Source organism: Mauremys mutica, chromosome 1, assembly GCF_020497125.1.
Source record: "Mauremys mutica isolate MM-2020 ecotype Southern chromosome 1, ASM2049712v1, whole genome shotgun sequence".
Taxonomy (NCBI): domain Eukaryota; kingdom Metazoa; phylum Chordata; order Testudines; family Geoemydidae; genus Mauremys; species Mauremys mutica.
The window spans coordinates 373864604-373878927 of record NC_059072.1 but is presented as its reverse complement, the minus strand read 5'-3'; the positions used below and the strand labels follow the sequence as shown (position 1 = coordinate 373878927).

General features: G+C 53.0%; 1 protein-coding gene and 1 pseudogene across 1 annotated transcript in view; one reads left to right on the top strand and one right to left on the bottom strand.

The window, feature by feature from the left end:
• Window positions 1-1252: 1252 nt before the first annotated feature.
• On the bottom strand, window positions 1253-13198 carry LOC123369341 (annotated as a pseudogene).
• A 43-nt stretch (window positions 13199-13241) lies between these two features.
• LOC123363367 (kielin/chordin-like protein) overlaps window positions 13242-14324 on the top strand; it is a 26819-nt gene continuing 25736 nt past the window's right edge. The window contains exon 1 of the mRNA XM_045004264.1: window positions 13242-13260. Within this exon, the coding sequence (XP_044860199.1) occupies window positions 13242-13260 (19 nt within the window). The remainder of the gene's footprint in view (window positions 13261-14324) is intronic.

The window sequence follows — 14324 nt, the reverse complement described above, 5'->3', positions numbered from 1 at the left end:
CTGTGGGCTCCACAGGGGAGCACGGCAGCATGTATGCAGCAGCGTGTTGGGGACTGTGCAGAGCCAGACTTGCTGGTCTGAGTGGCAGGTAGGGGGGCTGGGGGGTTGGAGAAGGGGTAGGGGGTTCTGGGGGGGCAGTCAAGGGACAGGGAGTGGGGGGGTTGGATGGGGCGCAGGTTTGGGGGGGCAGTCAGGGGCAGGGAGATGGGGGGGTTAGATGGGTCAGGGGTTTGGGGGTGGAGTCAGGGGACAGGCATTGGCGAGATAGGCATGGAAGTCCCAGGGGATTGTCAGGGGACAGGTAGGGGGTGGGGTCCTGGGGGGAAGTTGGGGGGGTCTCAGGAGGGGGCAGTTGGGGACAGGGAGAAGGGAGGCTCAGATAGGGGCTGGGGTCCTGGGGGGCAGTTGAGGGCAGTTAGGGGCAGGGGTCCCGGGAGGGGGTTATCAGGGGACAGGGAGTGGGGGGGGTTGGATGAGTTGGGGTTTCTGTGGGGGGCAGTCGGAGGGAGTGGATGGTGGCAGTGGGGCGACCCTCCCTCCCCATGGAGTGTCCTGTTTTTTGAATGTTAAAATATGGTCTCTCTACCACTCACAGTGCAAATCTCCACTCACAGCATGCTACTGCATGAGGTCCCCCTCCTTCCTTTCCAGTTGGTAGTGGCCAAGGGAATGCTGGGAAATGTAGCTCTTTCCCTGCTCCAGGGCTGGCTCTATAGGCAGGGAGCTAACCAAGGAACTACAGCTCCCAGAGCCCCCTGTTGGTTCTCAGCTCCCATGCCGCCCCTGCAAATGGGCTGCCCCAAGCAGGTGCTTGCTTTTCTGGTGCCTGGAGCCGCCCCTGCCCATCCTGCCTCCCTCCAGGGGTCCCCATCCTCTCCTCCACTGGGATCTGGGTGGTTCAGGTCACAGTCAGAGGGGCTGGATGGACGTGTCTACGTGGGGCCAGGAATGGGACAGAGGAGACACACACAGAACTGCACACTCCGGAGAGTTTATTCTTGTCGTGGGCTGCAGGCACTGAGGGGAAGGGCGGGAAGGGGCAGGCGTGTAACTAGAACAGAGACACTTGCGGGAAGAGGGTTTGCAGCTGGGGAAGTGAGATCTGGTCTCTCAGGGAGGGAGGGGACAGGCCCTCCATGCAGCAAAGGCATCGGAAAGTCTGGGACGTTGCCTGATCATCCCAAGGAGCCCAGTTCTTTTGCATCCCAGGCGCTGAGCAACCCCTTCAGGCGCAGGCGAGTGACTCCCCTGGCTACAGTCCATACTTGCAAACGTAGCCGTTTAGCTTGTTACAGGGAGCATCGTTCCAGTTCTTAAAACCTAGAAGGTAAAACAGAAATCACTGGGGTGGGGGAAGGGCGATTGGGGCCATTCCTGCCCTTACAGTGACCCCTCCCATGCACCCTGCTGAGAGAAGACCCTCCCCACCAGCTGCTGGGCATGAGGCTGTGAGGATGAGGAGGCTGGAGACGAAGCCCCATGTGCCTCAGACAGGGACAGACTCCTTCGCTCCCTGAGGGATGCTGTGTCAGCAGGAGACCCTCTTCTATTGTGCTGGAATATGTCTGATGAGAGCACGACGGGGCCCCTTGGTGCTAGATGTGGTGCATGCACACACTGACAGACAGTCCCTGCCCCAGAGAATGCACAGTCTAAACAGACAAGAGGTGTGTAGGGAAACTGAGGCCCAGAGTGGGGAAGGTCACCCAGCAGATCAATGGCAGGTCCAGGAATAGAAGCCAGGTCTCTAGAGTCACAGCTCCGTACCTGTCCACTATACCAGGCTGCCTCTCGATCTGCGACTGCTGTTACCTCCTCTCCCTGCCAACAACCCTCAAAAGGCCAGAAAGGAGAGCACAGAGCCCTGGCTAGGTGCCCGCGGGGAGACAAGCTCAGGAAGAGGGAAGCTGGGTCGTTCTGTGCTGAATGAGCCGGCCCTACCTCCATCCCCTACACATCTGGGTTTGAGCAGGGCCCAGAGGCAGCATCTCTCCCCAGGAGACAACACTACGGATTCGGGTTGATGAATTGTTGTGAATTTCACCCTCTTTCCCCTTCGCAGAGCCACACAGCCTCGGGAGCATTATTCAGAAACGGTTTTCGTACTTGTCTGGGAAATTTTTCACTTCAACTATTAGCTGTGGGTGTGATTGGTCGTGCAAGTCACATGGCATTGTTCCTGCTCCAGGATTGGATGAGTGACACTTTTATGTAGGAGACAGTGGGGGGAAATCTCCTGCCCAGTGTGAGTTTGTGGGGGAAAGAGCATTCGTGCCAACGCTGCTGAACACTCAGACTCAGGCGCGTCGGAGGGTGGGTGAGGCCGTGTGACTAGCATGGCCCATGAAGAATGAATCTCTCTTGAATTAGCGAGTGAGCTTTCCCTGTTCACCCAGCTCCATGTCCTACTGCCAGCCAAGGGGACGAGGCCTTCAGCCCCGCTCCAGCCCCCTACCCTACTCCAGCAACTCCAGCAGGAAGCTGGCTTAATGGCCAGCTGGGGATTCCTCTTGCTTAGGGAACCCAGCAGAAACAGATGCCCTGCCCAGTCCTGGCCTCCCCAACATAGGAGACAGGCTGGGGTGTGGCTGGAGCCCCTGTGCTCTGGCCTTCCAAGTTGTTACTGCCACTGTCAGAGCAGCCCTGAGGCTGCTCTAAATTTTCCTGAGGCCAAAATAGCCCCCGCCTGCCTCCAGAATCAGGGTGGCAAAAGCCACCAAGGCACCACCCGAAGAGTCCCTACATGGCACCTAGTAGGCAATAGCTCCGCTCTTGTCTTTCCCTTTAACTGATCATCTGGGACCAAATGTACTGGATGGCCTGCTTCTGACTAGAGCTGAGCCTCAAACTGGGACACATGGGGAGGAATTTTTGGGTGAGATCAGGGGAGAGAGAGCGGCAGTGTGAGCTGAGGGAGCGAGGCAGGGTGACAGGACAGGAGGCCATGCCAGCAGAGAGTGCCGGAGTGTGTGGCCAGGGGCCTGTCTTGGCTCCTTTGTTGGTGCATGTGTGTTTCAACTCTCTGCTTATCCTTGTAGCTCACCAGCTTACCTCTGTTTTTCAGCAGCTCAGTGCAGAACTCATTGTTGTTCAGGTTACGTGGTTCTCCAGCACTCCAGCTACTGAAGCGATACAGGGAGCCATCTGTCCATGTCCAGCGTCTGGTCTGCAGAGACAGGGGAGAAAGGTCGTGGGGTCCCGGGGAGAAGAGACATTGGTGACAAGGCACCGTAGAAACACAGAACCCAACACAGAAGTGCCCCACTCAGGCAGTGGGAGAGTCGGGGAAGGGCCGTTGGGCAGTCGGTGGGGAGAGGCCAGCTCAGGGGGACGGGCCCTGGAGTCACTGATCTAATAGTAACACTTAGCACATGAATTTCACCATCTCCCTTCCAAGCCTGAATTAACTAATTATCTTGTGATGGAGCAGAGTCACTCTGGAATGTGTTCTAGTCCCTAGTGGGCACAGCCCCCGGGGGGCACTAGTGGTTTAAGGTGGGTGATCTCATCCTGCTTAAGCAAAATAAAAGTGCATCCGTGATGGAGCTGCCGGATGGATCAGTGAATGGGACACGAGGCCTTTTCCCCTCCAGTGGGCTCAGCGTCAGTCTGACCCTAGTTAGCAGGACTGGGTAGCGCAGTAGAATCAGAGAAGGGCACGTGGGGTGTTTCACCTCTAGGGGTGCTGGCTCTGGCCTGGCCTCAGCTCATGGGGGGACTAGCTGGCTTCGGGGTTCAGAGAACTAGTGCCCATCCACTGCCAGGCCGGGGGGAGCTGGAGGGCTGAGGACACTAGAGAAAGGGATACAGAGCCTCTCACCCCTCCCGCACTGGGTCCAGCCCGGCCTCAGGTCTGGGGCAGGGGATCCAGGGGCTCAGTCTGTGTGTGCTGTTCAGGGAGCCTCCTGACCCCAGCACCTCCCTGTGTAGGGGGGAGGGAAAGGAAACTGATGGAGACAAAGCTTCAGATGGAGCTTGATAGGTTTACGCAGGGGGTGGTGTGAGGGGGTTGCCGGCCGTAGCACGGGCTGGACTCGGTGACCCTGGAGGTTCTTTCTAGTTCTATGTTCATAACGGCTCCTTCCCCCTCTGGGACGTCCTTCCCAGCCTGTGACTGCTCCCCCTTCGTCTCCCTGCCCTAAGGAGCTGGGGGCTCTCCTAAGGAGAACCAGGCCAGGACGGGATCCCCAAGCTGAGGGAGCGACCAGCAGTGACAGGGGCAGCGCAGAGGTCAAGGGGGAGCAGAGGCTCAAGTCTTGGGCAGGATAAAGTTACCAGAAAGCTTGTTGAGAGTGGAGTGGAGCCGGGATGTGGGGTGCAGGGGGAGGACACGGCACATTGCATGAGCTGGCAGGGGAAGGGAGACGGGGCAGTAGCTGGAGAGGTCAGAGGTCAGTTTGATGATGGGGAGAGCAGGGCCTGGCTGTATTTAGAAGGGAAAAGCCAAAGGGGAGTCGGTGTTTATGGTAGGATGGAGATGGAAGGGGTGCGGGAGGGCAGGGGTCAGGGGCGGCTCCAGGCCCCAGCACGCCAAGCGCATGCTTGGGGTGGCATGCCGCGGGGGGTGCTCTGCCGGCGCCGGGAGGGTGGCAGCCGGTTCCAGTGGACCTCCCGCAGATGTGCCTGCGTAGGGTCCGCTGGTCCCGCAGCTCCGGTGGAGCATCCGCAGGCACGCCTGCGGGAGGTCCACCGGAGCCACGGGACTGGCAGAGCGCTCCTCCGCGGCCTGCCGCCCTGCTTGGGGCGGCGAAATGTCTAGAGCTGCCCCTGGCAGGGGTTAAAGGTGGAGTGCAGATGGGAGACCCTGGGAGTGGGGGAGGGAGATCCTGGCAGCCCTATGAGGACTCAAGGTCTCTGCACAGCCCCTGGGAAACAGTCATGGGGGTGGAGGGAAGCAGCTGCCAGAGGTGGGCACTCACCTGTCGAGGGTCGTGGAGTCCGATCCAGGCGTGATCGTTGGCGCCTGACTCGGTGATGTATTTGGCCACCGTGTTCCCTTCTGCAGCAGTGATAATGGAGGCGAGATGGGCCCCCTTGCGGTGATACTGACACTGCACCTGCAGCAGGGACATCAGCAAAGCCTGTTACTCCCCTGCAGGAGGACGCTGTTTGGCACTGGTGTGGGGTCCTGCCCCACCAGGCTGCAGCAGGAGCAAGGATGGCTGTGAGGGGAGAGAGCCCCCATCAGTGCTCCCGAGCCCCAGGGCCTGGCACCAGCCACGTCACTTCTGCAACCTCCCCAGCCCACCTCTGCTGGGGTACATCCTGGGGCCATTGGTGGTGTCACCAAACCCCTTCAGCCCCTGCCCACTAACCCACCCTGCCCGGTGGATCCCTGAGAAGAGTCTCATACCTCAGCATCCGACCAGGACACCTTTTCGGGGAAGAACGCATAGCAGTGGCTTTGGTAGAGGAGCCATTCCGGGGGACAGGATGTGGCCCCTATTCCTGATCCGAGAGAGGGGATGGGATGGGGAGAGAGAACAATGTGGTGAGAGGCTGTTTCGGAGAAGAGAATGGGAGCAGAACTGCCAGTTGTCATCCTTCCAGCTTCTCCAGATCTCCCCAAATCCTGTGAACGTTTGCCCTCTCTCAAAATGGCCACTATCTCCTATGACTTTCAGTGGGGCTGAAGCCAGTCATTTAAAACAGCTGCCACTTCCATGCCACCTTTGTCCGTGGCAGTGCGGCTGTCCTACTGAAAATTACCACTGTCTCCTCTCCAAGGGGACAGGAGCTGGGCTGCCCTCAAGGAAGATGATCTGTGCAGGAGCACTGGGGAACCTGACGGGGAGGGGTATCAAGGGGGTTGAGTCAGAGGACACAGGGGACCATGAGGTGAGGATGGGAAGCACTGGGTGTCATGGGGACACTGGTGAGGCTGGGAGCACAGGGGAGGTTGTGGGTATTGGAGTGTAGTAGAGGCTGAAGGGACACCACACACCCATTTGCCAACAGAGTGAGGAGGGCTTTGAACTAGGTTCAAAAGGGGCGGGTGACAAAATCCCACTGGTGACCTTAACAGAAGGCTAAATGTTGGTGGGGAAGGGAGGAAGGAAAATTACAGTGGGGGTCATAGGAGCAACAAGAGGGATAACAATGCGGGAATCTGCTGTACATCTCAGATGTCTCTACACAAATGCAAGGAGTATGGGGAGTAAATGGAAGAACTGGCAGTATTAGTAGTATATAAGGTATATTATGATTTAGTTGGTATCAAAGAGACTTGGTGGGATAAATCTCCTGACTGGAATATTGGTAGGGAGAGGTATAGCTTGTTCAGGAATGACGGGCAGAGTAAAAAGGAAGAGGTGTTGCATTAGACATCAAGAATATTCACTTGTTCTGAGGTCCAGAAGGCGAGAGGCAGAGCAACTGAAAATCTCTGGGTAAAGATAAAAGGGGAAAAAAGAAGGGTGATGTCATGGTAGGGGTCTACTCTAGCCCACCACATCAGGAGGAGGATGGGGTATTTCTAGAACAAATAACAGAAATATCCAAAAGACAAGACCTAGTACTAATGGGGGGACTTCAGCTTCCCAGATATCTGTTGGAAAAGCAATATGGCAAAACATAACATTTTCAAAGGTTCTTAGAATGTATTGGGGGTAACTTCTTATTTCCAAAAGTGGAGAAAAGGGGAAAAGCCACATTAGACTTTGTCTGTTACAGCTCCATTTTGTTCTTACAGCTGTCCCCTTACTCCATTTTGTTCTTGTTTTCCTCCTGTGGCCGCCCCTCCCTGGCTGTTAAGTTGTTTACCAGGGCCTCTGCCCTTCTCAAAGGGAGGGCCCTTTAAGTTGTCTAACCAGAGCCATTGCCCTTCTCAAAGGGATGGCCACTTATGCTAAGTGGGACCACTGCCCTGTTCAAAGGGTTAGTCCTGTTATCACCTTGTTAAAACCTGGGCTTGGTGTAGGGTGGCCACTGTCCAGAGCTGCAAGACCTATTGTGTTTTTAAGATCCTGGGCATGAGTCATACCTCTGGGCTCAGGGCTAGTCCAAACATGCCTCTGTGGCTGCCTGCAGTTTTTTCTCTGCCTCCCTCCTCCCTGTAAGAGGGGGAGCCAATCAGAGTTACTGGCGGGAAGCTTCCAGGGTTTGCCTTTAAAAACAGACATTTTTTGAACAGACTTCAGAAAGGTTCTTGCATTGCTGCCTGGTCTGATCAACCAGGGGTTCTGGGGGTCCTTTCTCCACTCTCGTTTTATTTTTGAGCATACCCCTGTTTTTGAACCCCCCCCCCCGAAGAATGAATTGCTGCCTGAGAGATCTCCTGATTATCAAGACTGTACCAAGCCTTCTGATGTGCTTGCTGTTTCTGCCTCTGTTGCTGCCTTGGGGGATGGTAAGAATCCCTCTGTGAAACTTTCTATACTTTTATTTTATTATTTTAGCTGCTGGCTCTGTCTCCCCAGCACACAGACTCAAGCTAAACCTTGGTCTGTGTTTTAAAACCTCTCTCTTAAACCCCGTGGCACTCTGCCACTGAAAATAAGTTTGTGCTGCTGCTAAGTTCTGCTCCTGTGGGCTTTGCCTTGGACTGTTTTCAGCTGTATCCACTGCTGCAGTCACCCCCTCCCCGCCCCCTCTTTGGAGCTGTGTCCTGGACACACACCACTCAGCCCTCTAGAACTACCCTTAGCATAAGGTGCACCCATTAAGTTAAGTTTAGCATTATACTTTGTAAGTTAGGCTTAGAGAATTGTTGCATTGTGTTTTAATTTGTGTAGTCTTGGTTAAGTTAGCTCATAGATAAGATTTTGCTGTGTTCTGTATAATTGTAATTGTCTGTCTTCCCACTGCAACCCCTCGCCCCAGCTTCTCTGTGTCTTTCTACCTTGTTACACACACTCCGCTGCTTAAGCTTGCAGCCTGTTTGCTCTGTCTCACTAAGTTTAAATCTCTAGCATAAAACCCCATTGGTTACTTTCTTCCTTTCTGATACCCCTCACATTCTACATTTACACCACTGTGACACATTTTTACCTAAAATTGTTTGTTATTTAACACATTTTATCCATAACTGTTAGTTGGTTATATGCTGCTGTGACACACCTTTTTACATAGAAATCGCTAGCTACCTGTTACATTTATACCTCAGTGTTAACTGATCACCCACTGTATTGTATCCTACTGTGTTGTACCCCACTATTGAAACCCCCTTACTGTTCACCAAAAAGAAACCCCTCCCCAACTGTCTACCTTAACAACCCCATACCCCTCACTATTGAATTTTCCCTGTTTTTGCATTTTCTAAATAAAGTTTATTTTGCACCCCACCCGTGTGGTAATTGCTCCCCAAGATCCCATATACCTGCTGGCAGGGACAGACTTAATTCTGACTAACGGGGGGATTTGGTTGCAAATCTGAAGTTTGAAGATAATTGGGTGAAAGGGACTGTGAAATGAAAGATTTCATGATTCTAAGGAAGAGTAGGAATTACAGCAGCAGAATAAACACAATGGACTTCAAAGAAGGTAACTTTAACAAACTCAGTGAACTGGTCAGTAAGGTCCCATCAGAAGAAAATCTAAGGGAAAAAGAGCTCAGTGAAGCTGGCAGTGTCTCAAAGAGACAGTATTAGAGGTGCAACAGCACATTAGCTGGATGCAAAATTAAAATAGGAAGAATATCAAGAGATCAGTAATAGGCTATCAGGAGCTCTTCAATTCATAGAATCATAGAATATAAGAGTTGGAAGGGACCTCAGGAGGTCATCTAGTCCAACCCCCTGCTCAAAGCAGGACCAATCCCCAGACAGATTTTTGCCCCAATCCCTAAATGGCCCCCTCAAGGATTGAACTCACAACCCTGGGTTTAGCAGGCCAATCCTCAAACCACTGAGCTATCCCTCCCCCCTGAAAATTAAAAAGTTACCCCACAAAAAGTGAAAACGTGGACAAATTGCGAAGGAGGGGCACAATAGAATAGCACAAACATGCACAAACAAAATCAGAAAGATTAAGGCAGAAAATGATGACCCCTAGAAAGGGACATAAAAGGCAATGAGGAGGGATTCCATAAATATCTCAGGAGCAAGAGAAAGATGAAGGAAAGTGTACATCTATCACGTAGCTTGGAAGAAGAGTTAATAATGAACAATATCAAGAAGGCGAAGGTGTTTAATGCCTATTTTGTTTCAATCTTCACTAAAAAGGGAAATTGCGACCAGGTACTTCACATAATTAGTATTATCAATGAGAGGGAAGGAGCACAAGCCAAAATAGGGAAAGAACCAGTTAAAGAATGTTTAGATAATTTATATGTTTCCTGGAGGCAGAGCCTGATGAAATTCATCCTAGGATACTTAAGGAAAGATCAAACCATGCCAAGCCAACCTAATTTCCTTCTTTAACAGGGTTACTGGCCCCATGAATGGGGGGAAGCTGTGGAGTTGCTATCTCTTGATTTTATTAATGCTTTTGACAGTCCCCCATGATGTTCTTATAAGCAAACTGTGGAAATGTGATCCAGACGAAATTACTATAAGGTGGGTGCACAACTGGTTGAAAGACCCTACTCAAAGAGTAGTTATCAATGCTTCGATGTCAAATGGGTGGGACACATCTAGTGGGGTCCCTTGGGGGTCTGTCATGGGTCTGGTACTGTTCAACATTTTCATGAATGACTTGGATAATGGACTGGAGATTACGCCTATACATTTTGTGGATGACAACAAGCTGGGAGGGGTTGCTAGCACTTTGGACAGGATTTGAATCCAAATGGTTTTAACAAACTGGAGATTTGGTCTGAAATCAACAAAATGAAATTAAATAAACACAGGTGCAAAGTGTTTCATTTAGGAAGGACAAATCAAATGCACAACTATGATATGGGGACTAACTAGCTAGGTGGTAGAACTGCTGAAAAGGATCTGGAGTTTATAGTGGACCACAAATTGAATATGAGTCGACAATGTGATGCAGTTGAGAAAAAGGCGGATATCATCCTGGGATGTTGTAATGGGGTATACAAACCCCACACTGGGCAGCCAGGGGTAAGGACATGCAACCCCACCCCATCTGTAGGAAATGGTCCAGCTGGAGGAGGAGTTAAAAGGCAGGGGAGCAGCTCATTTGGTGGCAGAGCAGGGAAGAGAGCAGACCTGAAGCTCCAGCAGAGGGAACCTGAGCTGAGAAAAAGGCAGAATCTCTCCCCAGGACACCTGCCCAAAGGTCACTTCCCTGAGGGAAGGGAGGGCCTGACCCAGAGGCAGCCTGGGAGGGAAATATTCCCCTCTCCCTCTCCTATGGACTCTGAGTTTTGTTAATTCTCCTGCATTTGGCTTGGACGGCCCTAGAAGGGGAAGGCCCTGGGGCTGATCTGGCCCAGGATGGGGACCCTACGGCAGGAGAGGCAGTTGATAACCTGAGTGAGGAAGAGAGCTACTCCCTGCATGCAGCCACTGAAAGGTGCCTGGGGGTGAGCAGGCACCTTTCACGCTGCCCAAACCCGGACCCTGACCTTGTGCCTGTTGCAGGGGGGTAGTATGAAGTGGCCTGGGGAGGGCAGCCTTAAGCAGCCCCTTCTGTCAGATCTCTGAGAGCCCTCAAAGGGCCCTGAGTCGGAGCCTCATGGAGGGGGAGGGCCTAGGCTTCCCTGCCAACAACCTCCTGCAACTCATGGACCTAAGCGCTGACCACTAGGGAATGCTCCCCTACCAAAGAACCCACGAGTGAGGACTGTCATAGATGTGTTAACAGGGGTGTTGTGTGTAAGACACAGAAAGTCATTGTCCTGATCTATCTTACCACTAGCGAGGTCTCATTTGGAGTTCTGTGTCCAGGTCTGGGTGCTGCACTTTCAGAAAGATGTGGATAAGATGGAGAGAGTCCAGAGGAGAACAATAAAAATGCTAAAAGGTTAGAAACCTGACCTGTGAGGAAAGGTTAAAAATCTAGGCATGTTCAGTCTATAGAAAAGAAGACTGAGGGGTAACCAGAGAACGATCTTCACATATGTTACAAACAGTTATAAAGAGGATTGTGAACAATTGTCTGATGATGGTAGGATGAGCAGTAATGAACTTAATCTGCATCTGGGGAGATTTAGGTTAGATATTAGGAAAAAACTTCCTAACTCCCAGGGTAATGAAGCTCTGGAACAGGCTTCCAAGGGCGGTTGTCGGTTCCCTGTCACTGAAGGTTTTTAAGAACAGGTTGGACTAACACCTGTCAGGGATGATCTAAGTTTACTTGGTCCTGCCTCAGTGTGGGGGGCTGGACTAGATGACCACTGGAGGTCCCTTCCAGCCCCACATTTCTATGATTCTCTGATAGCTGAGGGCCCAGAGAGGGAAGGGAAGGCAGAGAGCTAGTGACAGATGGGTGGGGAAGGGATTAGGAGTATGTGGCGTAAGTGCAGAGATTTGCAGGGTTAAGGAAGGGTGCCGGGGGAAAGAAATACTCTGTGGGTTCCAGTATTTTCTTTGTGGGGGGAGGAGGATGGAAGAGTTTGGATTATCCCAAAGCAGAAGGATCAAGTTTACGAAGAGGTGCCATTTTGAGCCCAATGAAAAGATGGATGTTACTTGTTTGGGATGTTATTGGCACATTCTCTTCCCTGGTTGGGATGCCTCCCCCTCGCCCTGGGGAGGAAAGTGACCCCATAAGCAGGAACAGGAGATGGGGGCGGGTTTAGTTCACAGCCTGTCTCTCACACTCAGCCACAGCAGGTCTCAGGGATTCCCTCTGCACTCAGAGCCAGGGGCAGCAGGAAGCCGTGGGGTCTGGATTGATGGGTTTGGTGGGGAAGGGGCTCGGGGGATCCATCTGTGATGGCTGCTGCTCCTCCATGATGGGGCTGGGGGTCCCTGAGTGAAATGAATTCACTTCCCATCAAGGGCAAACAGAGCCTGGGGTCTCCAGCTCCGAGGGGCTGGGCAGGGACTCACCTTCCAGCGAGGGGTTAAAGATCAGGCAGCAGAGGAGGCAGAGGCTGAAGTAGGCGACTGGCCCCATCTTCTCACTTCTCCTGTGGAGAAAACCCAAAGGGAGATGTTGCATGACAGCCTCAGACAGCCCCTGGAGCGACCCCCCTCATCCCTCATGGGCCATTTCACTGCTTTGGAGCTGGGGCTGTTTGCTAAAGGGCCTGGCTGGGCTGGAAGGGCCCAGAGAGGGATCCCGTCCCCCAGCCCGAGGGGATGCAGCTCGGAGCCCATCTACCTGGTTCCAAAGGGCCCTTCTGCCTCTAGCCCTCATTGAGCCGTGCTCCAGGGACAGAACTGGACACCCGGCAGGGAGCCAGGTCCAGCTCCTCAGTGGCTGGGCTCTGCAGGCAGCAGGGAGGTCGGGGTCCCTCAGATGGGACCTGGGTCCCAGGCAACAGGGTCCCATTTGCAGAGCAAAGTGGTTCTCAGAAGGGGCATTTGCCATCTCCCGCTGTCCCTCTCTCCCCAGTGCTGGGGCTGGCAGGTCCCCACGGTAGCCACCTACATGGAACGTGGAGGGAGAGCAGAGGTGGGAGGAAGGAAGAGTTTGGAAGAGGCCCCAGTGCCACCAGGATGGAGGCCAGTCTGTGTGCACGTGGCTGGAATGCCAGCTGCAGGTGCAGCACCTCTGTAATCGTTCTCTGACCAGAGACCAGTTTAGTGTTAGAAACCTGGAGCCTCTCAACTTATCACCCAGCACCTGGTACATGAGACACCCACTGACCCCACCCCCAGGCCTTTCCCCACTAACAGGTGTTTGAATCACACTCATATTTCCAGCTCCAGGGAGACTGAGTGTCTGGAAAGCCAACAGTGTGTGGTTGGGATGGCTGGGAGGAGTGATAGTCGCTGCACCTCATGGTGGGGGTTGGGATCCCTGTGGCACCATGCCTGGGAGAAGGGTCCCAATGGGAGAGCTGCCCGGCAGAGTGATGCTCCATGGGGACTGGACACAGGACTGGATGCCGGGCCCAGCTCTGGAGGGGCAGAGCGCTCGGCAGGGCTCTGCCGGGCGTTAGGGTGCTGCATGCAGGGCTGTGCTGGGTGGGAGGAAGGGGTGAGACAGAGACGGCCCCGGATCAGGGGACTCACACAGGGCACCCGCCCCTGTAATGGATCAGCTGCCGCCAGCCACCCGGAGCAGGAGGAGGAAGAAGCTGGAGGAAGCCAGGGTCTCACCTGATTGTCTCTCTGTGTAGCTGCTCTGGTGCAAGGTCGGATCAAGTGCAGCCTGCATGCGACACTGGCCGTGCCTGGGGCATTTATAGACCAGTGTGGGGAGGGGACTAGGTGTCAATACTGAATATGCAAATCTGTCCAGATGGCAGATACCATCATTTAATGCCCAGGCAAACAGAGATAAGAGAATCCTTGACACACCCTCCATTGCACAGACAATCCAGGAAGTTTCTGGAAAATGTAGAGAAAATGTCCTGGTGCAAGTGCTGGAGGAACCAACTAGGGGAAAACCTCTTCTTGACCTGCTGCTCACAAACAGGGAAGAAATAGTAGAGGAAGCAATAGTGGATGGGAACCTGGGAGGCAGTGACCATGAGATGGTCGAGTTCAGGATCCTGACACAGGGAAGAAAGGACAGCTGTAGAACAGAGACCCTGGACTTCAGAAAAGCAGACTTCGACTCCCTCAGGGAACTGATGGGCAAGGTCCCCTGGGAGAATAATATGACGGGGAAAGGAGTCGAGGAAAGCTGGCTGTATTTTAAAGAATCCTTATTGAGGTTGCAGAACAAACCATCCCAATGTATAGGAAGAAAAGTAAATATGGCAGGCGACCAGCTTGGCTTAACAGTGAAATCCTTGCTCGTCTTAAACACAAAAAAACAGCTTACAAGAAGTGGAAGATTGGACAAATAACCAGGGAGGAGTATAAAAGTATTGCTCAGGCATGCAGGAGTGAAATTAGGAAGGCCAAATCACACTTGGAATTGCAGCTAGCCGGAGATGTTAGGAGTAACAAGAAGGGTTTCTTCAGGTATGTTAGTAACAAGAAGAAACAAGGAAAGTGTGGGCCCCTTGCTGAATGAGGGAGGGAACCTAGTGACAGAGGATGTGGAGAAAGCTAGTGTACTCAATGCTTTTTTTGCCTCTGTCTTCACAGACAAGGTCAGCTCCCAGACAGCTGCACTCTGCAGCACGGTATGGGGAGGAGGTGACCAGCTCTCTGTGGAGAAAGAAGTAGTTCGGGACTATTTAGAAAAGCTGGACGAGCACAAGTCCATGGGGCCGGATGCGCTGCATCCGAGGGTGCTAAAGGAATTGGCCGATGAGATTGCAGAGCCATTGGCCATTATCTTTGAAAAATCATGGTGATCGGGGGAGGTCCCGGATGACTGGAAAAAAGCTAATGTAGTGCCCATCTATAAAAAAG